This window comes from Meleagris gallopavo, chromosome 8 (assembly GCF_905368555.1).
Source record: "Meleagris gallopavo chromosome 8, MGAL_WU_HG_1.1, whole genome shotgun sequence".
Taxonomy (NCBI): Eukaryota; Metazoa; Chordata; class Aves; order Galliformes; family Phasianidae; genus Meleagris; species Meleagris gallopavo.
In genome coordinates, this window is record NC_139411.1 from 27,355,261 (window position 1) to 27,377,445 (window position 22,185).

Sequence of the window (22,185 nt, forward strand, 5' to 3'; positions counted from 1 at the left end):
AAACTGCATTCCTCATTTTTAAAGCCTTTAAAATCCATGTGGTAATTTTTTTTTTTTTTTTGCTTTAATGTATTCCATTCTTTAAACTGTTTTCCCTGTTTTATTTAAAGAGAACATACATAGGAATGTTTGACTTACCTTCTCTATCTGAACCATTATTATATGCTAAACATGTTAAATCATGTTTTTTCCCTTTCATTTCCTCCTAAGTTGGCCCATCTCATTTCACCTTAGTAGGAATATTACTTGCAACTGATTGTTCTATACTATGGGAAACATACTTTTCTGTTTTCAAATTTCTGCTCTTAAAACCTCAAATTGTTCTAATATAGTATCTGTTAAAAAGCTGCACCTTCACTTTGTAAAATGAAAAGTACTTTCTCTATTCACTTCTATTTTCATTACTACAAATGGCCAGGTTTATATTTTTTGCTATAAATTGAGTGGGCATTCACTAGCTATGCTATCACCTGATTTTTCCACAGAATTCCTTTTAAGTCTGTCTGAAGTTAAAGAGTCACACAGTATATTGCTCACCACAGGTGTTGGAACTCAGTCGTTACGTATTAGGAAAACACAAAAGTCTACTTGTATAGTGTCTGCTCTCTGCTGATACTGAGTTCACTTGGAGAAGTACTTTATCTAGAAAACACTGAGTGTATGTTTTATGTAACCTTTTCTATTAGGTCATTCAGGATCCTGTTTTGCACCTTTGCAGGAGGCAGGTGAGCAGCTAAGCTGCAGAATTGCATGATTAGAAAACAGGAAGCTTAAACACGTGCAAAAGCTCTGTTGATGTGTTGTTGGATGTACAGACTGCTTTGTGTTATTTGCCAATGCAAAAGTAATGAGCAACAGAAAATTTCTGGGGACGTTTATACATTTTATGTGTGCTAGGTCTCGCATCAGTGCCTGAAGTAATAGGCTGCTGTAAGATAAAGTAAATACTTTACAAAACAGTATCTAATCTTTGAAAGCACTGAGTACTACTTGAGAAGTGCGAACGGCAGCATATAATCCAGGATTTAAAATGCAGTTTCAGGCTCCAGCTCTGCTTGATGTGCACAGATTGTAGTTCTCATCCAGGTATTGCCATGGATTGATAACTTATATGGGAGATAGTAGAGGAGTTTAGAAGATGCAGTGATACACTAACGCGGCTCAGACAAACCCATTCTGGGTGCTTTGCCACCTGATGCTTTTCGTTGTTATAAAATCTGTTGAAGGAGTCATTTTTCTTCTGTAGTCAAAAATCATAGAATCACATCCTACTTCTTTTATAGCATGCAGTGTGCTGCTTTTACCACCGGGTTGCCTCTCCAGGGATGTGGTTATATGAGTCTATCATACCATTCAGTACAAATTCTGCATGCAGAACGCACATCAAGTGAACAAGCATTCACAGCAATGCTGTAGTTTGCTGCCTGTCCCTGCTGGTTTGTATGCATTAAAAACCATTAACCCCAAATTGTTACTCTTTACAATTGTTAATGCTTGAGATGTATTCATAATAATTTTGGCTTTATCCTAGAGGAGAGAAACCCTTTGGATTAATAAACTCACTGCTGACTTGAAAAATTGTCCTGTGCTGAAGTCTCGTTTATAGTTTTGATAAAGCATTATTCACCTGTGCTTTTGACAGAGGAGCGCTGTATTTTTGCCGTGGTGTGAGTTTCTTCCTGGCCTCTCAGAGCACAGACTTAAATGCCTCTGTTAGTGCAGGGATGAATTTATAGCATCATGTTAAGTAGAGATAGTTTACAGCATCTAGCAGGGTTCGCTGTGATCTGTTACAGTACCTGGTGCCCCCAATGCTAGCTTACAGTATCTTCTGTCCATTTTATCTTTTAAACATTTTCTTCAACTTGAGAGTACTTTGCTGTCATAAAATGTTTGGTGTTTTTTTTTTCCCCATTCTCACTGAAGGTGTTATCTCAAGAAGTTTAGAGTCAGTTCCTCTCCAGCTGGAAACAGTGTTTCAGACTTTAAATCAAATTTGAGACCTTGTCTAGGAAGGGTTATTCTGTAGTGTGTGCTAATGTCAAAAGGTGCCCTCATAAAGTAAATGAAACAGTATAATGAAATGAAAAACAAAAATGAAACAGGATAAATGTCAAAGAGTGGGCAAAGCAAGAAAGCCTCAGAATGAAAGGCCTTAACAGAAATTTAAGTGGACTGAAAAATGTTGTAGATTTAAAGACTCACCTGCTTTGCAAACTATTAAGTTCTATGTGGTTACTGTATCCAGCCTTGTGAAGTACTACCTAAATGCCCATGTAAAAAATTGTAGTAGGTTTGTGCTTTAGGATGAACCGCAATTTCAGCTTTTTAATTCCAACAAAATGCTTTGCAGAATAAGTTGAAAGCAATGGCTTCCAAAGAATCAACAAACGTAATCACAGAAGACATGCTAAAAGGCCAGGATTCGTTGGCCACAGACACGGGGCAGCCCATCCAGCCTGAGGAAACGCCTGGCACTGCTGGAGCGGAGCACATGGAAAAGGAAGATGAGCTTCCTCAACAGGCAGATGATCTGTCTTTCAGTCTGGATGAACTAAATGTCACATCATCACCTGAGTCCTCCACTGTTTGTCCAAATCAAGACTATAATTTAGTGAATTCTCTACTAAATCTCACCAAAAGTCCGGTGAGTGATTTTATTTTGTGCAGTGCGATAAAATGAAGTCGTTTGGATGTGGTGTGAAATAGGTAGAGGGAATGAAGTTGCATGTATGTGCAGTCTGTATTTAAATATGAAAAGTAATTCAAAGATTTTTGTGATTGGTTTTTGTAAATTGATTATTTCCTTTTACTAGAAATTCACGATAAATAAATCTTAATGACTGAAAAAGAAATAAAGAAATGTTTTCATTAACTGTGGGGGAATGGAGAGACTGTTGTTTGGGAGATGTTTGCTTCAGGATTTCAAGTGATATTCATTCACTGCCTGATTGATTCTTCCATGCTTTTGTGCCAGGATGGCCGGATAGCTGTGAAGGCTTGTGAAGGGCTCATGCTTTTGGTGAGCTTGCCAGAACCTGCGGCTGCCAAGTGCCTGACTCAAAGCACTTGTTTATGTGAATTGCTGACAGACAGGCTGGCCAGCCTCTACAGAGCCCTGCCTCAGTCATTGGATCCCTTAGACATTGAAACAGTGGAGGCAATTAACTGGGGGTAAGAATTTTCTTTTTGTATTTAATACCTGAGATGACTTTGCACCCCTTCCTGATGCTCATTTACCGTAGTTACGTAAAAGGTATAAATTGTTTACATCCCCATGCTAGTCTAAAAAGCAGGGTTTAGGTACTGTCTTTGGTACAGCAGGAACACCTTAGGTGTGCAATGTACTCATTATTTCTGCTATAGGACTAGATTTGGCTGCCAGTCCATTGCAAAGATCCCTGAAGGGATAAAGTTTTCCTCTGAATTACATTGGCAATTTATGGTGGTGTTTCTGGAGTCTCAGGTACAGATTATTTTTCTGTTCAGATGTCAAGTATTTAAGAAACATGCTCGAAGTTTCATTGTCCATGGTGAGCCCTGCATGGTGCAGCAGAGGTCAGGAAGAGTAAATTTGATAGCATGCTCTTGCTGTAAAATCTTTAAGGTAAAAAAGAAGAAGGAAAGAGTTACTGCATAACAGCTTGAAGGAAAAGATACGTGCTGTTAGCCTAACTGCTTGTCATATTCTCAATACATTTTAGTGCTTGTCCCCACTCTGCCTTTATTATTAGGAATTACTTATGGTCTGTTAGTACACAGACAAAAAGCGGGTATTTGCAAAAAAATATTTTGGTTGAAATTTGAAGTTTGAAGAAAAAAAATATAGCTTTGAGTAGTGGGATAAGTAATTATCAAACTGCTTAACCAAAGAACATGGTGAATTTGTTATTCCTTACAGCCTTTAAATGCAATACATACTTTTTTTCCCTAAAGGTACCACCTAGTTCAGGTATAGGCTGTGTCATTTTGGTGGATTTGATTGAGGTCACTTACAGAATAGAGAAGAACAATTGCCTTCATTTTATGGACTCTGACTACAGGAATTAGTGATGTTAGTGGGCTCTGTTTCCTGGGAGAGCAGACTGGGTGATCGATTTTACCTGCTGATTTAAGAAATCCTTGACCTTAGTATTTCCACTCAGAGTTTTTTGCTGGACATACAATGTATCCTTAAAATGCCTTTCTATGTAACGATAGCACTTCCAGATTGGTAGAGACAGGCAAAACTATTTTAATGTTCATTTCATTGTTAGTATATCATTAATGATGCTATTAAGTTCAATGAGAATAGAGTCCAGTGTTCTTTAAGTGCTTGTAGACTAAATAAATATTTTCCATATATGCTCTAGTTTGGATTCCTATAGCCACAAAGAAGATGCATCTGCTTTTCCAGGGAAAAGAGCGTTGATATCATTTCTTTCATGGTTTGACTACTGTGATCAACTCATCAAAGAAGCACAAAAGGTTTGAAATGTTTACAGATGATACAAATATATTCAGCAAATAGAGAGTTCCAGTTGTTTCTTAGCTTTTGAGTTTAAGACGTGCCATCCTGTATTTTTGTTTCAGATTGCTGCTGTTGCTATGGCAAAAGCTGTGCGGGAACGATTTTTTGTTGATGTTATGGAACCCCAGCTGATGCAAACGTGAGTAGCATCTTACAAAACACAGCAGAGCAAAGTCTAAGTCAAGCTGATTTCTTTTTATCAGCTGCAATCCGGTGCCTATCTGACACTAAATTTATTGTTCAGCTCAGAAATTGGAATCCTCACATCAACTGCGTTATTACATCGCATTGTTCGTCAAGTAACTTCAGATGTCCTACTGCAGGAATTAGTTTATTTTGTTCTTGGAGAACACAGAGAGCCAGAAACTTTGCCAAACATCAACAGACATCCATTGCGACACAGGTTAATCGAACACTGTGATCATATTTCTGATGAGGTAAGAAGTGATATTGATATAATAATGTGTGCTGGCTAGCTTTGTCCTGCACAGAGCTTGTAGAAATGCCATCATGAGGTTTGTTTTTTTTTTTTTGTATTTGTGTCAGCCAACTTTGGTGAGGAAGAGTTCTGACTGTCGCTCCTACAAATTCCCTTCAAAAAGGGAAGACCCAGCTATTTCTTCTAGCTAACACATTGCAACAGTTAATAAAGATTATTAGCTTGTCTCCAGTACATATCTATTTGGGCTTGCTCATTTATAAGATTACCCCTAATTGTTTTCTGTAATTACACTTTAGTTTATGTTTTATTATATGTTGCATGACATATATGTTACTTTCTGTGTTGTCAGTTCTGTCATATTACCACATAAAGTATGGTTAAAAACAAACTATTTTTTGTATAAACTACCTGAGGTCAGAGAATGTATACAGTGCCAATTAAAAAATAATGGACTAACTTTAAGCACTTTACATACAAAAGACCTTTATAAAAAAGAATGATTTCAGTGAAATTATTCTTTAGGAGCTGCTTCTTTATTTTTTTTTTTCCTCACTTGCACAGTGACAACTATCCTCTCGTATGGAACTGATATAATACGCAGAAAGCAAGTTGTTCTTCGGATGTTTTTTATGTTTTTTATTTTATTACTTTGGCAGATTTTAGAAGAGCTTTTGTTTTATAGGAAAAAAAGTTACATGCACATATTGTTTGTCAGATGTATAAACGGGGGTGGAGAGTCCACACACTGCATTCAGCATGATGATTTCACAGAATCACAGAATCACAGAATTGTAGGGGTTGGAAGGGACCTCTAGAGATCATCGAGACCAACCCCCCTGCCAAAGCAGGTTCCCTACACCAGGTCGCACAGGTAGGCGTCCAGGCGAGACTTGAATATCTCCAGAGAAGGAGACTCCACAACCCCCCTGGGCAGCCTGTTCCAGTGCTCCGTCACCCTCACCGTGAAGAAGTTCTTACGCACATTCGTGCGAAACTTCCTATGCTGCAGCTTATGTCCGTTTCCCCTCGTCCTGTCTCCACGTACCACTGAAAAGAGACTGGCCTCACCGCTATGGCCGCCACTCCTCAGATATTTATAAACCTGGATCAGGTCCCCTCTCAGTCTTCTTTTCTCAAGGCTAAACAGACCCAGTTTACTTAACCTTTCTTCATAGGGGAGATGCTCCAGGCCCTTCACCATCTTTGTGGCCCTCCGCTGGACTCTTTCCAAGAGATCCCTGTCTTTTTTGTACTGGGGAGCCCAGAAGTGGACACAGTACTCCAGATGAGGCCTTACCAGGGCAGAGTAGAGGGGGAGGATCACCTCCCTCGACCTGCTGGACACGCTCTTCTTAATGCACCCCAGAATGCCATTGGCCTTTTTGGCCACGAGGGCACACTGCTGGCTCATGGCCAACCTGTCGTCCACCAGGACGCCCAGGTCCCTCTCTGCAGAGCTCCTCTCCAGCAGCTCATCCCCCAGCCTGTATTGGTGCATGCAATTATTCCTCCCTAGGTGTAAGACCCTACACTTGCTTTTGTTGAACCTCATCCGGTTTCTTACTGCCCAGCTCTCCAGCCTGTCCAGGTCTCGCTGAATGGCAGCACAGCCTTCAGGCGTGTCAGCCAATCCTCCCAACTTCGTATCATCAGCAAACTTGCTGAGGGTGGCCACTATCCCCTCATCAAGGTCATTGATGAAGATGTTGAACAAGACCGGACCCAGCACAGACCCCTGGGGGACACCACTGGTTACAGGTCTCCAGCCAGACTCTGCACCACCAACGACGACCCTCTGCGCTCTGCCAGTCAGCCAGTTCTCAACCCACCTCACTGTCCACTCGTCTATCCCACACTTCCTCAGCTTTGTTATAAGGATGTCGTGGGAGACAGTATCAAACGCCTTTCTAAAATCAAGGTAGATTACATCTACCGCTCTTCCCCCATCCACCCAGCATGTGACAGCATCATAGAAGGCCACCAAGTTGGTCGAGCACGACCTCCCCTTGGTGAACCCATGCTGACTACTCCTGATAACCTCCTTTTCTCCCAGTTGTCTGGAGATGGTATCCAGCACAAGCTGTTCCATCACCTTTCCAGGGACGGAGGTGAGGCTGACAGGCCTATAATTACCCGGATCTTCCTTCTTGCCCTTTTTGAAGACCGGAGTGACATTGGCTATCCTCCAGTCTTCAGGGACCTCCCCTGTTGTCCAGGACCTCTCAAAAATGATGGAGAGCGGTTCGGCAATGACCTCCGCCAGCTCCCTCAGCACACGTGGATGCACCCCATCAGGTCCCATGGACTTGTGGACCTTAGTACTGCCTAGGCGCTCACGCACGTCCTCTTTCCTGACTAAAGGGAAGTCTCCCATTCCCCAGACCCTCTCACTAACCTCCAGGGTGTGGGATTCCTGCAGGGGAGCCTTTTCACTGAAGACAGAAGTAAAGAAGGCATTCAGTATCTCTGCCTTCTCAGCATCCCCCGTTACGAGGACCCCCCCCTCACTTAGTAAGGGGCCCACATTCTCCCTAGTTTTCCTTTTGCTATTAACATACTTGAAGAAGCCAAGCTTTGAAGAAGCCATTTCCTTTTTTCTTTTTTTTTTTTTTCCTGTAATTTTCATTCGTTTCACGATATAAATAAGTAATTGTGATGTTCTGTATACAAACTGTGGTGGAAGACAAACTGCATTAGGACAGTGGTGCATCACTTCATGTAATTTTTGCTTTTTACATTGCAGATCAGCATAATGACTCTAAGAATGTTTGAGCACCTTCTGCAAAAGCCTCACGAGCACATTCTCTATAACTTGGTTCTGAGAAATTTAGAAGAAAGAAATTACATAGAGTATAAGCCACTGTGTCAAGAAGATAAAGATGTGGTAGAGAATGGGCAGATTGCAGGAGCAATGTAAGTTTCTTTTTTAAGTCATTTTTGCAACAGTTAAATTGGATCCTTTTTAAAACCAGGGGTTCTAGTAATTGAAGGAAAAGTGAACACAGCACGTTGTGTGTTCTGTGTTTTCATCTGTAACTACAATGAGCATATGTGAGGTGATGCACAAATTGCTACATCACCAACTGATGTAATTTGTTGGGAGGGTATCAGAAAAGCTGAAATTCTCAAAAGCTTCTTTTCTGAACTAAGCACTGCAAGATTTTCATTTAGCAATTTACTTAGGCATCTACTTAGCTTAAGCTCATGCAAATTCATACTGTATTCAGTAAGATTACTCCTAAAGTCAGTCAGTCATTTAGGTGTCCTGTTTACATTTATGTTCTTTAATCATTTTTTGATGGAAAAAAAAAATGGGGGTGCTTTAAGTAAATTTTTTTGAATACTACACCTAACTGTTGTGATTTTTTTTATTTTTTTTTTAATCTAATGAAGGAGGGATAAGGAGTAGTCACATCCAGCTATTTTAGTATCTTAATTTAGATTTTTCTGAGTCATCTAAAATAGCCTGATGACTTCACAGAGTGTAAGAATCTCTTAAATGAAAAATATGTCTACAGAGTTTGAGATTTAATGCAGTGATTTTTGTACCAGTAAAACAAAACAAATTTTGCTGGATATGTGTAAAGGTTGGCATTTCTGCACGTTAACATGGTAAAAAGCTGTGCATATGGCAGCATTCTGGACAATATCATAACTGTTCAGAGATGAAAAACAGAAAGCATGCCTTTTAGTCCAGAGAATTTCTTGCCTTCCATAACATTGTGCAAATGATTATGTTTTTGTCTAATATGATCTCACAGAGACCTGGAGGAAGATCCGCTATTTACTGATCTGTCTCCAGATAACACTGGGGCTCAAGAGTGGCTCAGTGTTTCTCCACCTGTCAGTCCAGAACATCCAAAAAATGATGGGAAGACTGAAGTTCATAAAATTGTAAATAGGTAAGTTTAAAACAAACACTTAAGGAAATCTCTGAATGTGTGGGTGTCTGCACACACTGTGCATACCAAATGTACTCTGTAATGGTGTTGTTCTGTGCCAGCTGGTAAAATGACTCCACAGAAGAAAATTGTGGCATTTTATCAGAAAACTACTCCCAAAAGATTAGAGCTTTGCAACAAGTACAAATAATTCAGCATAAACTTGAAGAATAGATAAGCTTTACAGCTAATGGTCCAGCTGAATACTCAGAATTCTGAATAAAAGCCTCATTAATGTAGTGCTTTCTGTTCTCAAAAAAAAAAAAAAAAGGGAAAAAAACCTCCCGCTTTCCAAAGTTCCTTAAACACTTATGTAAAAGGAAATAATTGCTGTGCTAGAGATAACCTTCTGTTCCCTGAAAACCAGGGGGCATCTCTGTCACCTGTAGCATACCTTTGTGCATGCTAAACATAGTGCAAATTGGATATCACAAAGAGGACAGATTCTCTTCTAAGCATCTTAGTGATGGTAATTCTATTAGCGACTAATATTAGGACAAATGCAGTTTGCTCTGTTAATACACTTTAGCAAAGCAGCACTGGTATTTCAGTGCTGTCCTATCTACTTATCCAGAAATATTCAAAGGTGTTAGCCAAAGGCAGCAAACAGTCCAAGGACAGGCAGCACGCAGTGAAGTGGTTGCTTCTTGCCTTCTTTCCTCCAGTACTGCTATATATAGTTTGCAGTGGAAATTTGGAAGGAAGATGAAAACAACAATTTCCTGAATTCACCCTGTGTAATCTCCATCACTGAATAGAAATGTTTTAGAATTTCCAGTGTCTTTCAGTGTTTTTCAAATAAGATGAGCACTATATGAAAATTCAGCTACTATATTTCTGCATACAGATCTCCCAGGAATCTCCAGAAGTTCTTAGTGTATAGAGAAAGCAGAGCTCTAGGAAAAAGGGTCCAGAAACTGAGTATGTTTCACTGTCCAGAAATTGTAATTGTTTTTTTTTTTTTTTTTAAGTGGCTTTAATGACATCCTCTCTCTAATAAGATTCAGAATTTCCTGAAGTTACTTAGGCCAGATATTGGTGAATTAATAATGATGTATGGTATATGTACTACATACCTGATAAGGGCATTTGTATGCAGATTTTCCCGTACATTTGTAGATACTTAATGCCACAACAAACTATGGGAAATAGAACTGCCTGTGCAGTAGGCTAAGAAATTTGAACTGTAGTTCTCCTTCAATTCATTTATTCCCCAGTGAATTTTCCATATGCTCTGGTAATATGGAGATTGACCTTTAGCAATTACTTGAGCTAGTTATGACTATTCCTTTTCATGTCCATTCTGTCTGCTCATTTTCAGAATGTGCTAGCGTTCCACTGAGGTTTTTACCTCTAGTGTTACATAGAAAAGTTCTGAAGTACATGTCTTTTTATAAATACTTAGAATACTTAAATAGATATTATATTCTCTGTGCATCACATAAAGTTACAGTTGGATTAATTGGCCGGACAGTTCAGTATAGTGTATGCTATTACAGATGATGAGAAGGTATTGATCTTGTGCACTGTGGATTATAGGTATTCATTAACATTCCTTTGTCTCTTTAGTTTTCTCTGTCTTGTACCCGATGAAGCTAAGTCATCATACCACGTGGAGGGTACGGGTTATGATACTTACCTCAGAGATGCCCACAGACAAGTAAGTTTTTCCTTATTCCTTGAGAATTTGAAATGCTGATGTGGGTATACAAAAGGTTCTATAAATAGTCTTACTACATGCATCTCTTTGTAATGGAAGATGGGAAAATTCAATTTTTATTTTCTAATGAAATCTTAGCTTTAGAGATTTCTTTTGATTGTGAATCCACCTCATATTACTCTAGTGGGAATAACGAATGACATTAAATGCATTAATATTCATCTAACAAATACACTGAGAGAAAATCTGAACTGCAGATAGGTTCTTAATTTGCTTTTGCATTTATCTGCATTCTCTTGGAGAATTGCCTGCCAAGCTGTTTGAAAGAACTAAAGGGAAATTAAAATGCTGCATAGGAATTATGCAATCTGGGACTTCAAAAATAAAGGCACATCATAGGGAATGCACAGCCTGAGGCATTCAGGTTTCAAGTTGATGGTTCTGGTAGGAAGGGAAATCTTTATGATTTACTAATTTGAAATAAATACAGCTTTTGTTTTCACAAATGTAGTCTGAAGTGTCCTCGATCAGAGGTCACTGTTTATTTTCTGCTTTCTTACTGAAGCCCCATGACTCTTGTATAATGAAAAAAGTTGTGTGAAGTAAAGTAACTGAGAGCTGTATTTTGTAGGTACTTTAAAAACTCCGTGGTCTCTGAATTATGATATCAACAGTTTAGGATAAGAAGCTTGGATTTCTGTATTTGATGTATTGTTTTATCTGTAGCGTCTACTGAAAAGAAAGGGAATAGAAAATAGAGAACAAGGAAAGAAAGGTTGAGGTAGAATTCCCCTATGTTCTATTGTTAGATGCCAGAAAATACATATCATCCTTGTTCTTCTTTTTTGCCTTGGGAAAAAGAGTATTCTGGGAGTTATTAGAGAAAAGAATTGGTTTCTGTCACTTCCTGACAGTGATATGGCTACTCTTAAAATATTTCTCCCCTAAGAATAGCACTGCCTATTGCTGTTACTACATCCAAATAGCCTTTCTGCTTCCCTATGTCTATTCCTGGAGGCCTGCACAAGTATGTAAGCTGCACGCAGTGAAGTCTGTTTTGCCTCGCTTTTGCTACTGTTTATTCCTGCTTTCCTTAATCTGGTTCATAACTGGTGCTGCTTTCAAGGTATAACTCCAAGAGAGTGAGACACCAGGCAGCTCTCAGCAAAGCAGAGGCAGGAGCTGATAGGCAACTGAGAAAGACTACTGTCGGTGGTAGGAACCTGAGGGAAGAGGAAGCCTGCAGTACACTGAGTCTGTATCACCTGCACATCCACGTGCCTTCCCTGTCCTGGGAACTGGCGAGCAATCTGGGTTGGATGTTGAGATAAGCTGCACATAATAATCAAAATGTGTATTTGCAGCCTTACCTTGTTTGGTCTCAGATGATTTTTGGAAGCCCTAGCTTTTTGTTTCTGAAACTAACCTGGCAGCATGTCGAGAAGAAAATGAAGTGCCTGTATGGAAACTGATAACGTTTGTTTTAGAATGAATATTCTTTTTGGACTTAGATTTCTCACGTAACTACAGATTATGGTTTTAAGGCTTAGATACTGTTATAAGGAAATGAAACAATTTCCTAGAGGTTTTGAGTGTTTTCCTCACTGCTTTGTTCTAGTTCCGGGATTACTGTCTCATCTGCTTACGGTGGGAGTGGCCTGGATCTCCCAGATCTTTGGAAAAGTGCAATTTAGAAGCATCATTTTTTGAAGGCCACTTCTTAAAAGTCCTCTTTGACAGAATGGGCAGGATTCTTGATCAGGTAAGAAAAAGCAGGTTATAAATTCCATTTTGGTTGCTTTCATCACTACTAAATGGCTTAGTCTCCTTAAAGTCCAGTGGATTCCCATAATTCAGGTGTCTGTTACAACATGATATTATATATCCTAGTTGCAGGTAGATTGCAGGATGTATAGAGATCTGTATTCTCTTCTGAAAACCAGAACAAAACCTTCTTCTATATTAAGCATGCTATTATTGTCACTATGTTTTTGTGTACCAGATGTTTTCTTGACCAGTGTTGTGATTGAAATGTCATTTAAATTGATGAGTAAGACAAGAATGTCCTAATGGTAATGGATGAGGCTAAGACAGTATCTTAGAAACTCAGAGGTATAAACATCTCTGGTTCAGTTTTCATTTTCTAGCGTATACATTCAGAAAGCATGTACATTTTTTCAGGAAACAAAAAGCTTTATATCTCCTTTCTACCATAGTTCTTTGAATTTCAGTCATTGTGTAAGATGAGATGCTGTATCACTCATAATGTTTTCCTGTAGATAGGAAAAACTGCTATTATTCCATGGAAAATTTCTAGAAGGTATCCTTTTCCATCTGCACTTTACAGTTTTTGTTTTGTTCTTTTTTTTCCTCTTTCATTATATTGAAATAATAACTGTATAGCTGCCAAGGGCAAACAAATGAAATATGATCTGACAGGATCCTTGTCCTGAAAAGGACATGTCAGACCCAGATTAGTATAAAGGAGTTTAAAGAAAGTGAATTTTCCTGCTCTATGTTTCTTTCTGTATCTAGCCAGCCTGCATGACCTCATCTTTCTGAGCAGAAGCAAAGTGAAGGCTCAGGGAGGTGAAAAGGAGGTCACTTCATGTTTCTTTGCCTTCACTGAATTCTAGACTTAAATTAATCAAGTCAACATTTCTATTTTCATTGAGGAAGATATCTTTCCTTGCTAGTGAAAACGATCCCTGAGGGTCTAGATTACCCTCCCTGTAACACCAGCTGAAGGTGCTATAGATGCACTGGTACCAATTTTTTGGAGGTTTGCACAATTCTGTTCAGTTTTGCATATGCAGCTATCTACAGAATGACTAGTTAGTTGTGATAGTGGCAAATTTCCAGCTTATAAACAGGACAAGAGTCATTTAGACATACAAATAAATGCACAGGGAACATGGCAGGAAGCCAACAGTTGTCTCTAGGTCAGCTCTGTGAGTGTGTAGAGGAGAAGAATGTTTGAGAGTACCAACGTGTATCATTCAGAAGTCAGAAAAGAAAGCCAAACACTTCTGTTGCTGTATTGTGTATTCTCAGTGTTTTGATTCTAGTAGACTTATACTGTGCTTTTTAGTATTTGAAATGGTTATAGATTGAAGTCATGAAGAGATCTGATCATCATCAGCTTTCAGGAACAAGAAGCCTTGTGGATATAAAAACCTTGTCTGAACAACGATACATACATTATAAAAAGTAAAGAAAGTGAATTGCATCCCCTAAGAAAAGCTACTGCATGTATCAGATGCATGCAATTACAATAAAAATAGCATCTGGCATGGAAGCACAGCACCCATTTTAATAAACTGCCTGTCAGCATGAGCTAGTCAAGCAAGGTGTTAGGATCTGCGGTGTCAAAAATGCTGGACTCAAGAAGAAGTAAAATGATCTGCCTGAATTAAACAGCAGGGATAAATTCTTCCTGTCTTGTACCAAAGGCTTGCCTTAAAAATAATAAAAAAAATAAAATAAAATCTTTGGGGTTATTCATAGTGAAATGCATAAATCATATAGAGCAACATGTAAAATTAGTGTATCAGTAACATTTTGATCATATATATATCCAGACAATGTAAAAAAATGTGAAAGAGCCTTTAGTTGGGGATCATACAGTACTACTTACAGATTGTATTTGATGTCATTTTTGCTTCATACTGCTTTAGGTAGTTCTTGTGTATTTATCAGTTTTTATCAGCAGACACCAGAAGGCTTCACAGGGGAGGTCAGTATTATTAACCAAATTTCCTGACAGAGGACAGCTGAGGCACCAAAGTGAAGTAACTTGTTTCAAGGCTGTTCAAATGTAGTTCCTCATCTGCGAGGCACGGTCTGTTTCCTCCTGTTAATGTTAAACATTGAATTTCTATGGAACTGTTTCCTGAGAATTTTGAAAGAATTTCCTGAACTCCAAATCTTGCTGGTTTTTGCCTCTGTAGTTATAGAGAAGATGTTTAGGCTGTCTGACTGAGTCTGCTGACATATGGACAGAAATAAAAGCTCAGCTTTCCTTAATACTCTCAATTAGTTTAAATCACAACAGCAATCTGTCTGAACAATGCAGCACGTGTTACTACTTTGTTTCCTTTTCTTTGTGTGAACACCAGATAAATCTCGTGGCTTCAAAGCCTCCTAATGAATTGACTGACTCACAACTGAAAGACCTTCTCCAGCAGTTCAGTTTTACAGGCAGTGGAATGGATTTATGGAAGAAATTTGTGTCTGCATCTGCAGAGTAGCTTTTATCTTTCACAATAACTCAAAAGGTAGAAATTCCTGTTACGAAGAACATCCCTGGCCCAGGATTTGAAAGCTTTGTTAAAAAGCTGTAGCTGGAATTTTAAGTATGGAAATGACTACCACTGACTGGGAGAAATAAATATGTTCACTTCAAAAGATCTGTAAGACAGGTTGCCCAAGGAGGTTGTGGATGCCCCATCCCTGGAGGCAGTCAAGGCCAGGCTGGATGTGGCTCTGGGCAGCCTGGTCTGCCCCGTGCACATAGCAGGGGGGTTGAAACGAGATGATCATTGTGGTCCTTTTCAACCCAGACCATTCTATGATTCTATGACAGCAGCAAGTTCAGAATTAAGGTACCAAATGTTAGTTAAGCATCCACATCTAATAAGGGGAAATTCTGTCAGAGCAGCCCATGTAGTCTTGGGAGCTGTTAAACTGAAAAACCAGTAGGTGTCTTTCAGTGCAAAGTGAATCACCATCTCAGCTCATTTGACTGTATTGACTGGCAGGTTGACTCAGTAGCCTGAACTATCTGTTGCCATTTTTGTGACACCCAAGATACTCCCTCAAACTTGCAGTTACAACACAGGTCTTTCAGGATCCACCTCTGTGGAACTGTCAAAGAGATTGACAGGGTACACCTGTGCATCTGAGATGGCATGAAATGTTTGTAAGCAATTATATCAGGTGTCAAGTCTCTGTTGAGTAGGCTAATGAGAATTCAGGCATATAGTAAATATATCTATGTTAAACTGAACTCTTCCAGATCTTATTCTGGAACGAGGAAGAAACCTCCAATTCTTCAATGGGAGGTTAACTTCAGAACATAAAAGTGGTAATTTGAGGTTGTGAACACACATCCTCTTTCAGATGTGATCATAACCATTGAGCATGTTAATGCCAATATATTTCTGGCAGCTAAAGGGATTGAATGAGGGCCCATAATCCATTTCAGGTAGAATCAAACAGATTAAGTTAAACCATCCAGGTTTAATGTCTTCAGACTGGCATAGGCCTGTAGCAGGGGAATTTCTGTCCAACTCTTGCCATTGTTGTCTGTTCCAGCACTCAATGAGAGAAAATTTGACTAGGTTGGAAATTTTGGGCTGCATTAAATTGTAAGCTTATTTTCACTGTGATGAAAAAACCCAAAGCAAAAATAAAGAGTTCTTGGAACATGAGGAAGCTGTGGTGGAAGTACTTTCTTTTGTAGAAATAAGTTTCTTCCTAAGCTGGTGAAACACCTTCAAGATAGCTACTGCTTTTTTGAGTAGAAAGCCCTTCTGACTAATTGGCGTCTTCCAGCATCTGACAGTGTTGCCTCTTCCATTTGATTCATGTGGAGAGAGGAGATGGAGAAAAAGCTTAGAATTTCATGCTGCCTTCCCAGCCCAGCAGTGTCTCATCTCCAGTAGCACGTTGTTACAAGATGAACAGGCCTCTGACATGGTTCTTTCCAAGAAAAATGGAATGTTAGCTGTAGACGGGGATTTATCACTCTCAATTTCCTGAGCTTGTATAGTTTGCAGTCGTCTAGAAGCAAGATGTTTAATCTAGTTCTTTGTTTAGCAGCTGAGATGAAGAATGATTTTATAGGAAGAGGACTTATTATCCTACAAAAAAACATGAAGTGTGCAAAAGCTTCATGTGGTTGAAGATGTTATGTATTTAATATCTAATGCCTTCCTGTCGTATTCCCTTCACTCCTGTTGTGGGATAGGGCTTGGGCCTCTCTTCTTCTAACCTAGCTTTTTATTTTTGGATATTTCTAGCTCTGTGTGTAAGGTTCTAGTAGTTAAATAAACACTTACTGGATGAGAAGAACTAAGCATGAAAATAACAAAGCACTGTTTTCCTTTTTTTTTTTTTTTTTTATTATTATTTTTTGCAGCCCTATGATGTAAATTTACAGGTTACTTCGGTGTTGTCCAAACTCTCCTTGTTTCCCCACCCTCATATACATGAATACCTTTTGGATCCTTACGTAAACCTAGCGTCTGGCTGCAGGTCTCTTTTCTCCGTCATTGTCAGGGTGAGTAAACACACAGTTAATGTTTACATATGTCTATACAGCAGTGATATATTTAGTAACTTTGTAATGAATATTTCAAGCTGGACAGTTTAGGTTGGCAAATGGCTTCTTACTGAAAATAGATACTTATGCTCTTGATTTGGAAATCAGAATTCCGTATTTTCTACCAAAAATCTATTTCTCAGCATTCGTTCTGACTCTACATGTCTTCAGGTTTGTTTGTTTGTTTCAGTGTAGATGTAAAATATCCTTTTTGGCAAAGAATGCTGTTTTAAATTGGACCAGGTGACATTGTTGTCACTTGCAGGCAGTATCAGGTAGTGCTGTAAGAACAAAATAGAGGTTTACACTTGGATAGGAAGGAGATGGCTTTGATTCATGCACAAACAGAAGACAGTCGTGAACACCTGTGCCTGACTGAATATCTCTGCTCATCTGTTTTTTCTGATGAAGGCTGTTCTTGGCAGTCCAGTCTGTGACCCTTTTCTGGATTCTAATCAACCATGAAGTGCTAGATTTATTGGAAATCCCCTTCCTTTCCCTCTGATTTTGTTTCTTCCTGCCAGACCTTCATCCTACAAGAGCTGGCTGTGTGCCTGTCACACTGCAGTCGTCTCAGTCAGAGATTCCTCAGCTACCCCCCGCACCAGCTGTTATTAAGCTGGTCGAGAGCCTATTAATGATGCCTGCCAATACTAACAGTGGGCTTAGCTCCCCTTTTCCCAACAGCCCTCCCCATTTAAAGTATAATCTTCATTCTCCCCTTGTTCTTTCCCTAAACTCATGAATTTACTGGTCAATTGCTTGCATCAACGTTTACCAAGACAAATTAATCAGTGACATAATTAAAATAAGTGAGTAATATCATTTATGGCAGTAGCAAGTAAAGCTTCAGAGTTTGTCCTGTTTTATCTCTACGTACTGCACCCACATCCTTGGCACTGTTACTGTCATCAGTGCTTATGACCACTCACCCTTTTTGACACAGAGCAGCTATTCTGAGTATTACTTTGAGTCTGTGATGATTCTGAAGTGGCTTCATGTCCCAGACACTGAAGACTGTCATTTAAGCTTGCTGTCAGTCACAGAGAGATGTTACTTTGTGTGTTGATGGTGTTGTACTTTGCAGGTGGTTGGAGACCTCATGGTTAGAATCCAGCGCATCCCAGATTTCACTCCCAAACTTCTGCTGGTCAGAAAACGCCTGCTGGGCTTGGAGCCTGAAGGGCCTGTGTGAGTAAACGCATTGCATTTCCTTCAGGACCCACTGCTGGGTTTTGTGTATGCCAGTCCTGACTCTCTGCTCTTTTTTCCCCTCTCTCTCTCTCTCTCAGCATTGACCACATGACATTACTGGAGGGTGTGATTGTGCTGGAAGAATTCTGCAAAGAGCTGGCAGCGATTGCATTTGTGAAGTATCATGCCTCATCTACACCGTAAGCAGCCTTGATGAGTGGCCCGGCTGTAAGATCACCTAGTCTATTTCAGTCCAAAAGACTACTGACAACACCCAGATGAGAAGAGGTGGCGTCTCCTGGCAAAGTGCCTGTTGGCTTTTGGCAGAATTGGAAGTTAGATTACTTGCACCAGTTGTTGCCATTCACTGCGTTACAAGGGAGATGGATTGAAACGGACCTAGAATATGATTAAACCAACACACAGCATTTCTAGCCACTGTGTGAAGAGCTGCAAAAACTGCATGAAGAACCACAGACATCAGACCTTGGTTATTTTTCTGTTATGATGACAATGTTCAGGGAGTTAGGTCTATACATGTTCTGGGGCTCACATGCGCCAATTCGCTTTTTGTGACCATATTATTTCTAAACAGCAAATTAATTTTAAAACATTCTTATATCCTGATTCTTTTTCTTCTAAAGTGGATATGTGAAAGGAAATCACACCTGCAGTTGTAATGTAATCAAAATTATAGTTGAAATTAAAAATGAAGATAAGTTCAAAGAATCCACTAATTCCTATACAGTGAGATATATTCATGAGGGTTTTTTATTTGTTTTTTTTTTTTTTTTTATGATGAATCTTAAAGACAACTCTCAGCTTGATTTTCCTGTGGATTACTACAGGAGATACGTTAGTATGAAACCCATACTAGTGAACTAACCCAGATTCAGGATCACACCCGTAACAAATACCTGAATTATACATGTTTATATCATATTTGTCTTTGTCTTTCCAAGTGATTGCTCTTAAGGTCATCTCTGTAACTAGATTTACTGTAGGTTTTTGCATGTGAACTCCATTTGCTTGGCTTTTGTCACCTTTACAGGAAAGTTAACTATAGGTCATTAGTTGTTGTTGCTGAAACAGTATTTTTAATTTCTTTTTAGTTGCTGCTTAGCTTGAATTGGTTTAACAATCTTTTGTGCCTTGAAAATTGGCAATATATATGTTCTGTAATTTTAGAAGTGTTTTTATTGCTTATCTAACCCTAGCAGTAATGCCCAGCAAAAGATTGACAAATATCAATTCAGTTAAAGTGTTGATACCATATGTAGGACCAAAATTTGTGCCTGTTTTGTGTAGTGCTGGGATACAGAACTGTATCTCAGTGAATTTTTTTTTTTCAGTATGAGTGCTCTCAGCCCATTTGCATTGCTCAGACTTCAGGGAGCTTTGCTGCTATTTCTCCCATGCAGTGGCAGCTGGCTCCTCAGTCAGAATTTGGAACTCACTGCTGCATAGGCACCAGCAGAGATCTGAGAGGCTGAGCCTTGCCCTGTCAGGCACACACACTGCTTTGGGTGAGAGAGCTGTCCTGTTATCCATGCAGGTGTATAGCACCTCTTTCTCCTCCTGTAGGCAGGCAAGGTAAGAGTTCAGCTCCTTGTGTTTACATTGTATTTCTTTCTTTGTCTTTTCTAGTATCCTATTTGCACAGTTAATGTCCATTTCTGATTTGATTTTTTATATGCAAATAAGGACTAATTCAGTCACTAGAATTCATCTGTATTCATAGGACTCTACCAAGAATCAGATTCTGCTCTGAATCCATCCCTTTAATTTTTTTTTTTTTAATATATATACATATATATAGAATGTCGATGCTGAGAGGCCATTTAAGTTAGCTTAATTAGAAGTGTCGCAGTTAATGGGCTAAATTTATTCTTGTCACAGCAGTGAAGATGGTCCTGCTGTAAAAGCTTCCATACAGGTTCAGCTGGGGAGAAAGTGTGATTGGGAAACTGGGAAAATATTTTGGGGAAATAAAACCTGTGTTCAGTGTTCCCTGCAACTGGAAGGATTCTGTTTTGTTTTGTTTTGTTTTGCCAGATAAATTCAGGAAACAAAACAAAAACAACAACCTGGCTTCCTTACCCCCTTATTTCCCTCCTGAATTTAGCCATGAAGTGTTTTCAGGTCACATTAGCATCACAGGATAAAAAGACACTTTTCTCATTTTTGTTGTTTAGAAATATGCCTTGAAAGTAGCAAATAATTTTAGTCGTATTAGAAGCTGTGTTAATAGAACGTACTTGACTTATACTATAGAACATATGCCTATGCAGTGACTTTTAATATATACATTTGTTATAATTAAGATCCCAGTTCAGACAAGCAGTTAAACTACCTGAGTTAGGTGAAGCTTAATTTCAATAATTTTCCTAAATTACAGTTCCTTGCATGGATAAAGTCAAGCTGTTGGGCACAAATGCTGATGCTTCACTCAGTTTCAGTCTTCGTTGCTTTTTGCTTGTGCTAAATTACTTTTTCCTCCAAATTTCTGTTATTTATTTTTTTATGTGTATGTTCCAGAATATTTCTGATGTCCTTATTTCAGTGCAAAGTGGATGTGATGATACAGCTATGAATGAAACTTGCGAGAGCTTTCCAAGCAACGTGATAATTTGTAAAGCCATTCAGGAGGTGCCTGATCTTAAATGAAACCATTGGCATCAATGTTGTTTTCACTGATACCTGAATCTTCAGCAACAACAGCAATGTTCTTGTGAACCAGTGAGACTCAGTTGATAAATTTGTAAGAAATGGATCCATCCTAATAAGTGAAACAATCCTTACTGGTTTGTGAGTTGCCTACCAACCCTTAATTACCATACATGGTGACAATGGTGTTTATTTTTGTAAAAGTGATTTAATCTTCCTTAAGAGGTGGATCTCATTTAAGTTTGTTTTGTGATACTTTTCATGCACTTTTTTTTTTTAGTTAGTTGAGGTCCGTGTTTTCACCTTCCCAATCTATGCATGCCATTGAGGTGCCCATTTTGTTTCTCTCTGTGTTTGTATGTGCTTATTTATTACCCAGAGGTGGGCACCTGAGGAAATGCGTGGCCTGGAGTTGACAGTCTAAGCAGACCCTCCAGATGTCAGTGGGAAATGCAAGTGCTTATCACCTTTGAAACTATGGCCATTATCAGTAGATTGAAATGCTTGAGAGGAAATACTAGAATAACTTTTGATTTCAAAAAGCAAACTCAAACTACTTTTTAACCCTGATGCACACGTGTAAATATGCACATTTTTACTTTTTTTTCCATTTATAGTATGTATTTGGTTTAGACTCTGATAGAGAAAGTTTTGTAATACGCCATGTGCTAAGCTCCAGTAGAACAAGTTTGTCCTTAGTTGTTTTCCCATATGACTGTAATATTCCTGGTATTCAGATCCTGTCTGTGTAACGTTCTTACTATGTATTTGTCTGTGCAATATAAAAGCTGTGATTTGATACACAGCTTGAGTCTGGTTGTACATCACCTATGTATATATATACATAGATTATATATAATATGAGAACCAGAATCCCGAGCTTGCTTACACTACAATTAGTGTAAAGATTGTTGCACATGCTTTTACAGGGCACTATAATCATGGAATGGCTTTGTGAATGCATGGTAATGTCTCCCATAACCTGCTGTGTGAATTCACAGGTGACATTTCTTTGTAACTCGCTGTCTCAATGTTACGTGATGTGCTCGGTCTGAGGGTGACCTGATATTGTGCATCATACATGGGTTTTCAAACCGTGATCCTCAGCAGTTTCTGTGCCCTGTAAAATCGTGTAACTGTATCAAATATATGCTCTTTGTTTTGCCTCCTGCCTTGTTTACATTAAACAGAGGATATTCAGTAAAATTTTTCTATTAAACTTTGTGTAGGTCACTTACTGACAGTGTTGCCACGGTTTCAAAGATGTGGGATTTCCAGTGAGGAATGCTGAAGCAGCCACATTACCAGACATACAATGTTAAGTTTTACAAGAGAAGTTGCAAGAAAACCCACCTTTTTGTGCTAAAAAAAAAATACATGCAAGATTAAAGGGGATATTCTCAATAGAGAGATTAATTTCAGTGAAGTAATTACTTCTATTATTAC

At 38.9% G+C, this 22,185-nt stretch overlaps 1 protein-coding gene across 1 annotated transcript in view; it reads left to right on the forward strand.

Moving 5' to 3' along the window:
* Positions 1–21,958, forward strand: part of FHIP2A (FHF complex subunit HOOK interacting protein 2A) — a 35,370-nt gene extending 13,412 nt beyond the window's left edge. The window contains exons 6-17 of the mRNA XM_085229243.1: positions 2,354–2,647; positions 2,978–3,174; positions 4,353–4,467; positions 4,573–4,649; positions 4,755–4,947; positions 7,696–7,865; positions 8,714–8,854; positions 10,463–10,553; positions 12,172–12,315; positions 16,696–16,836; positions 17,966–18,069; positions 18,171–21,958. Coding sequence (XP_085085369.1) covers positions 2,354–2,647; positions 2,978–3,174; positions 4,353–4,467; positions 4,573–4,649; positions 4,755–4,947; positions 7,696–7,865; positions 8,714–8,854; positions 10,463–10,553; positions 12,172–12,315; positions 16,696–16,836; positions 17,966–18,069; positions 18,171–18,276 — 1,773 coding nt within the window. The 3' untranslated portion in view covers positions 18,277–21,958. The remainder of the gene's footprint in view (positions 1–2,353; positions 2,648–2,977; positions 3,175–4,352; positions 4,468–4,572; positions 4,650–4,754; positions 4,948–7,695; positions 7,866–8,713; positions 8,855–10,462; positions 10,554–12,171; positions 12,316–16,695; positions 16,837–17,965; positions 18,070–18,170) is intronic.
* The last annotated feature ends 227 nt before the right edge of the window (positions 21,959–22,185 follow it).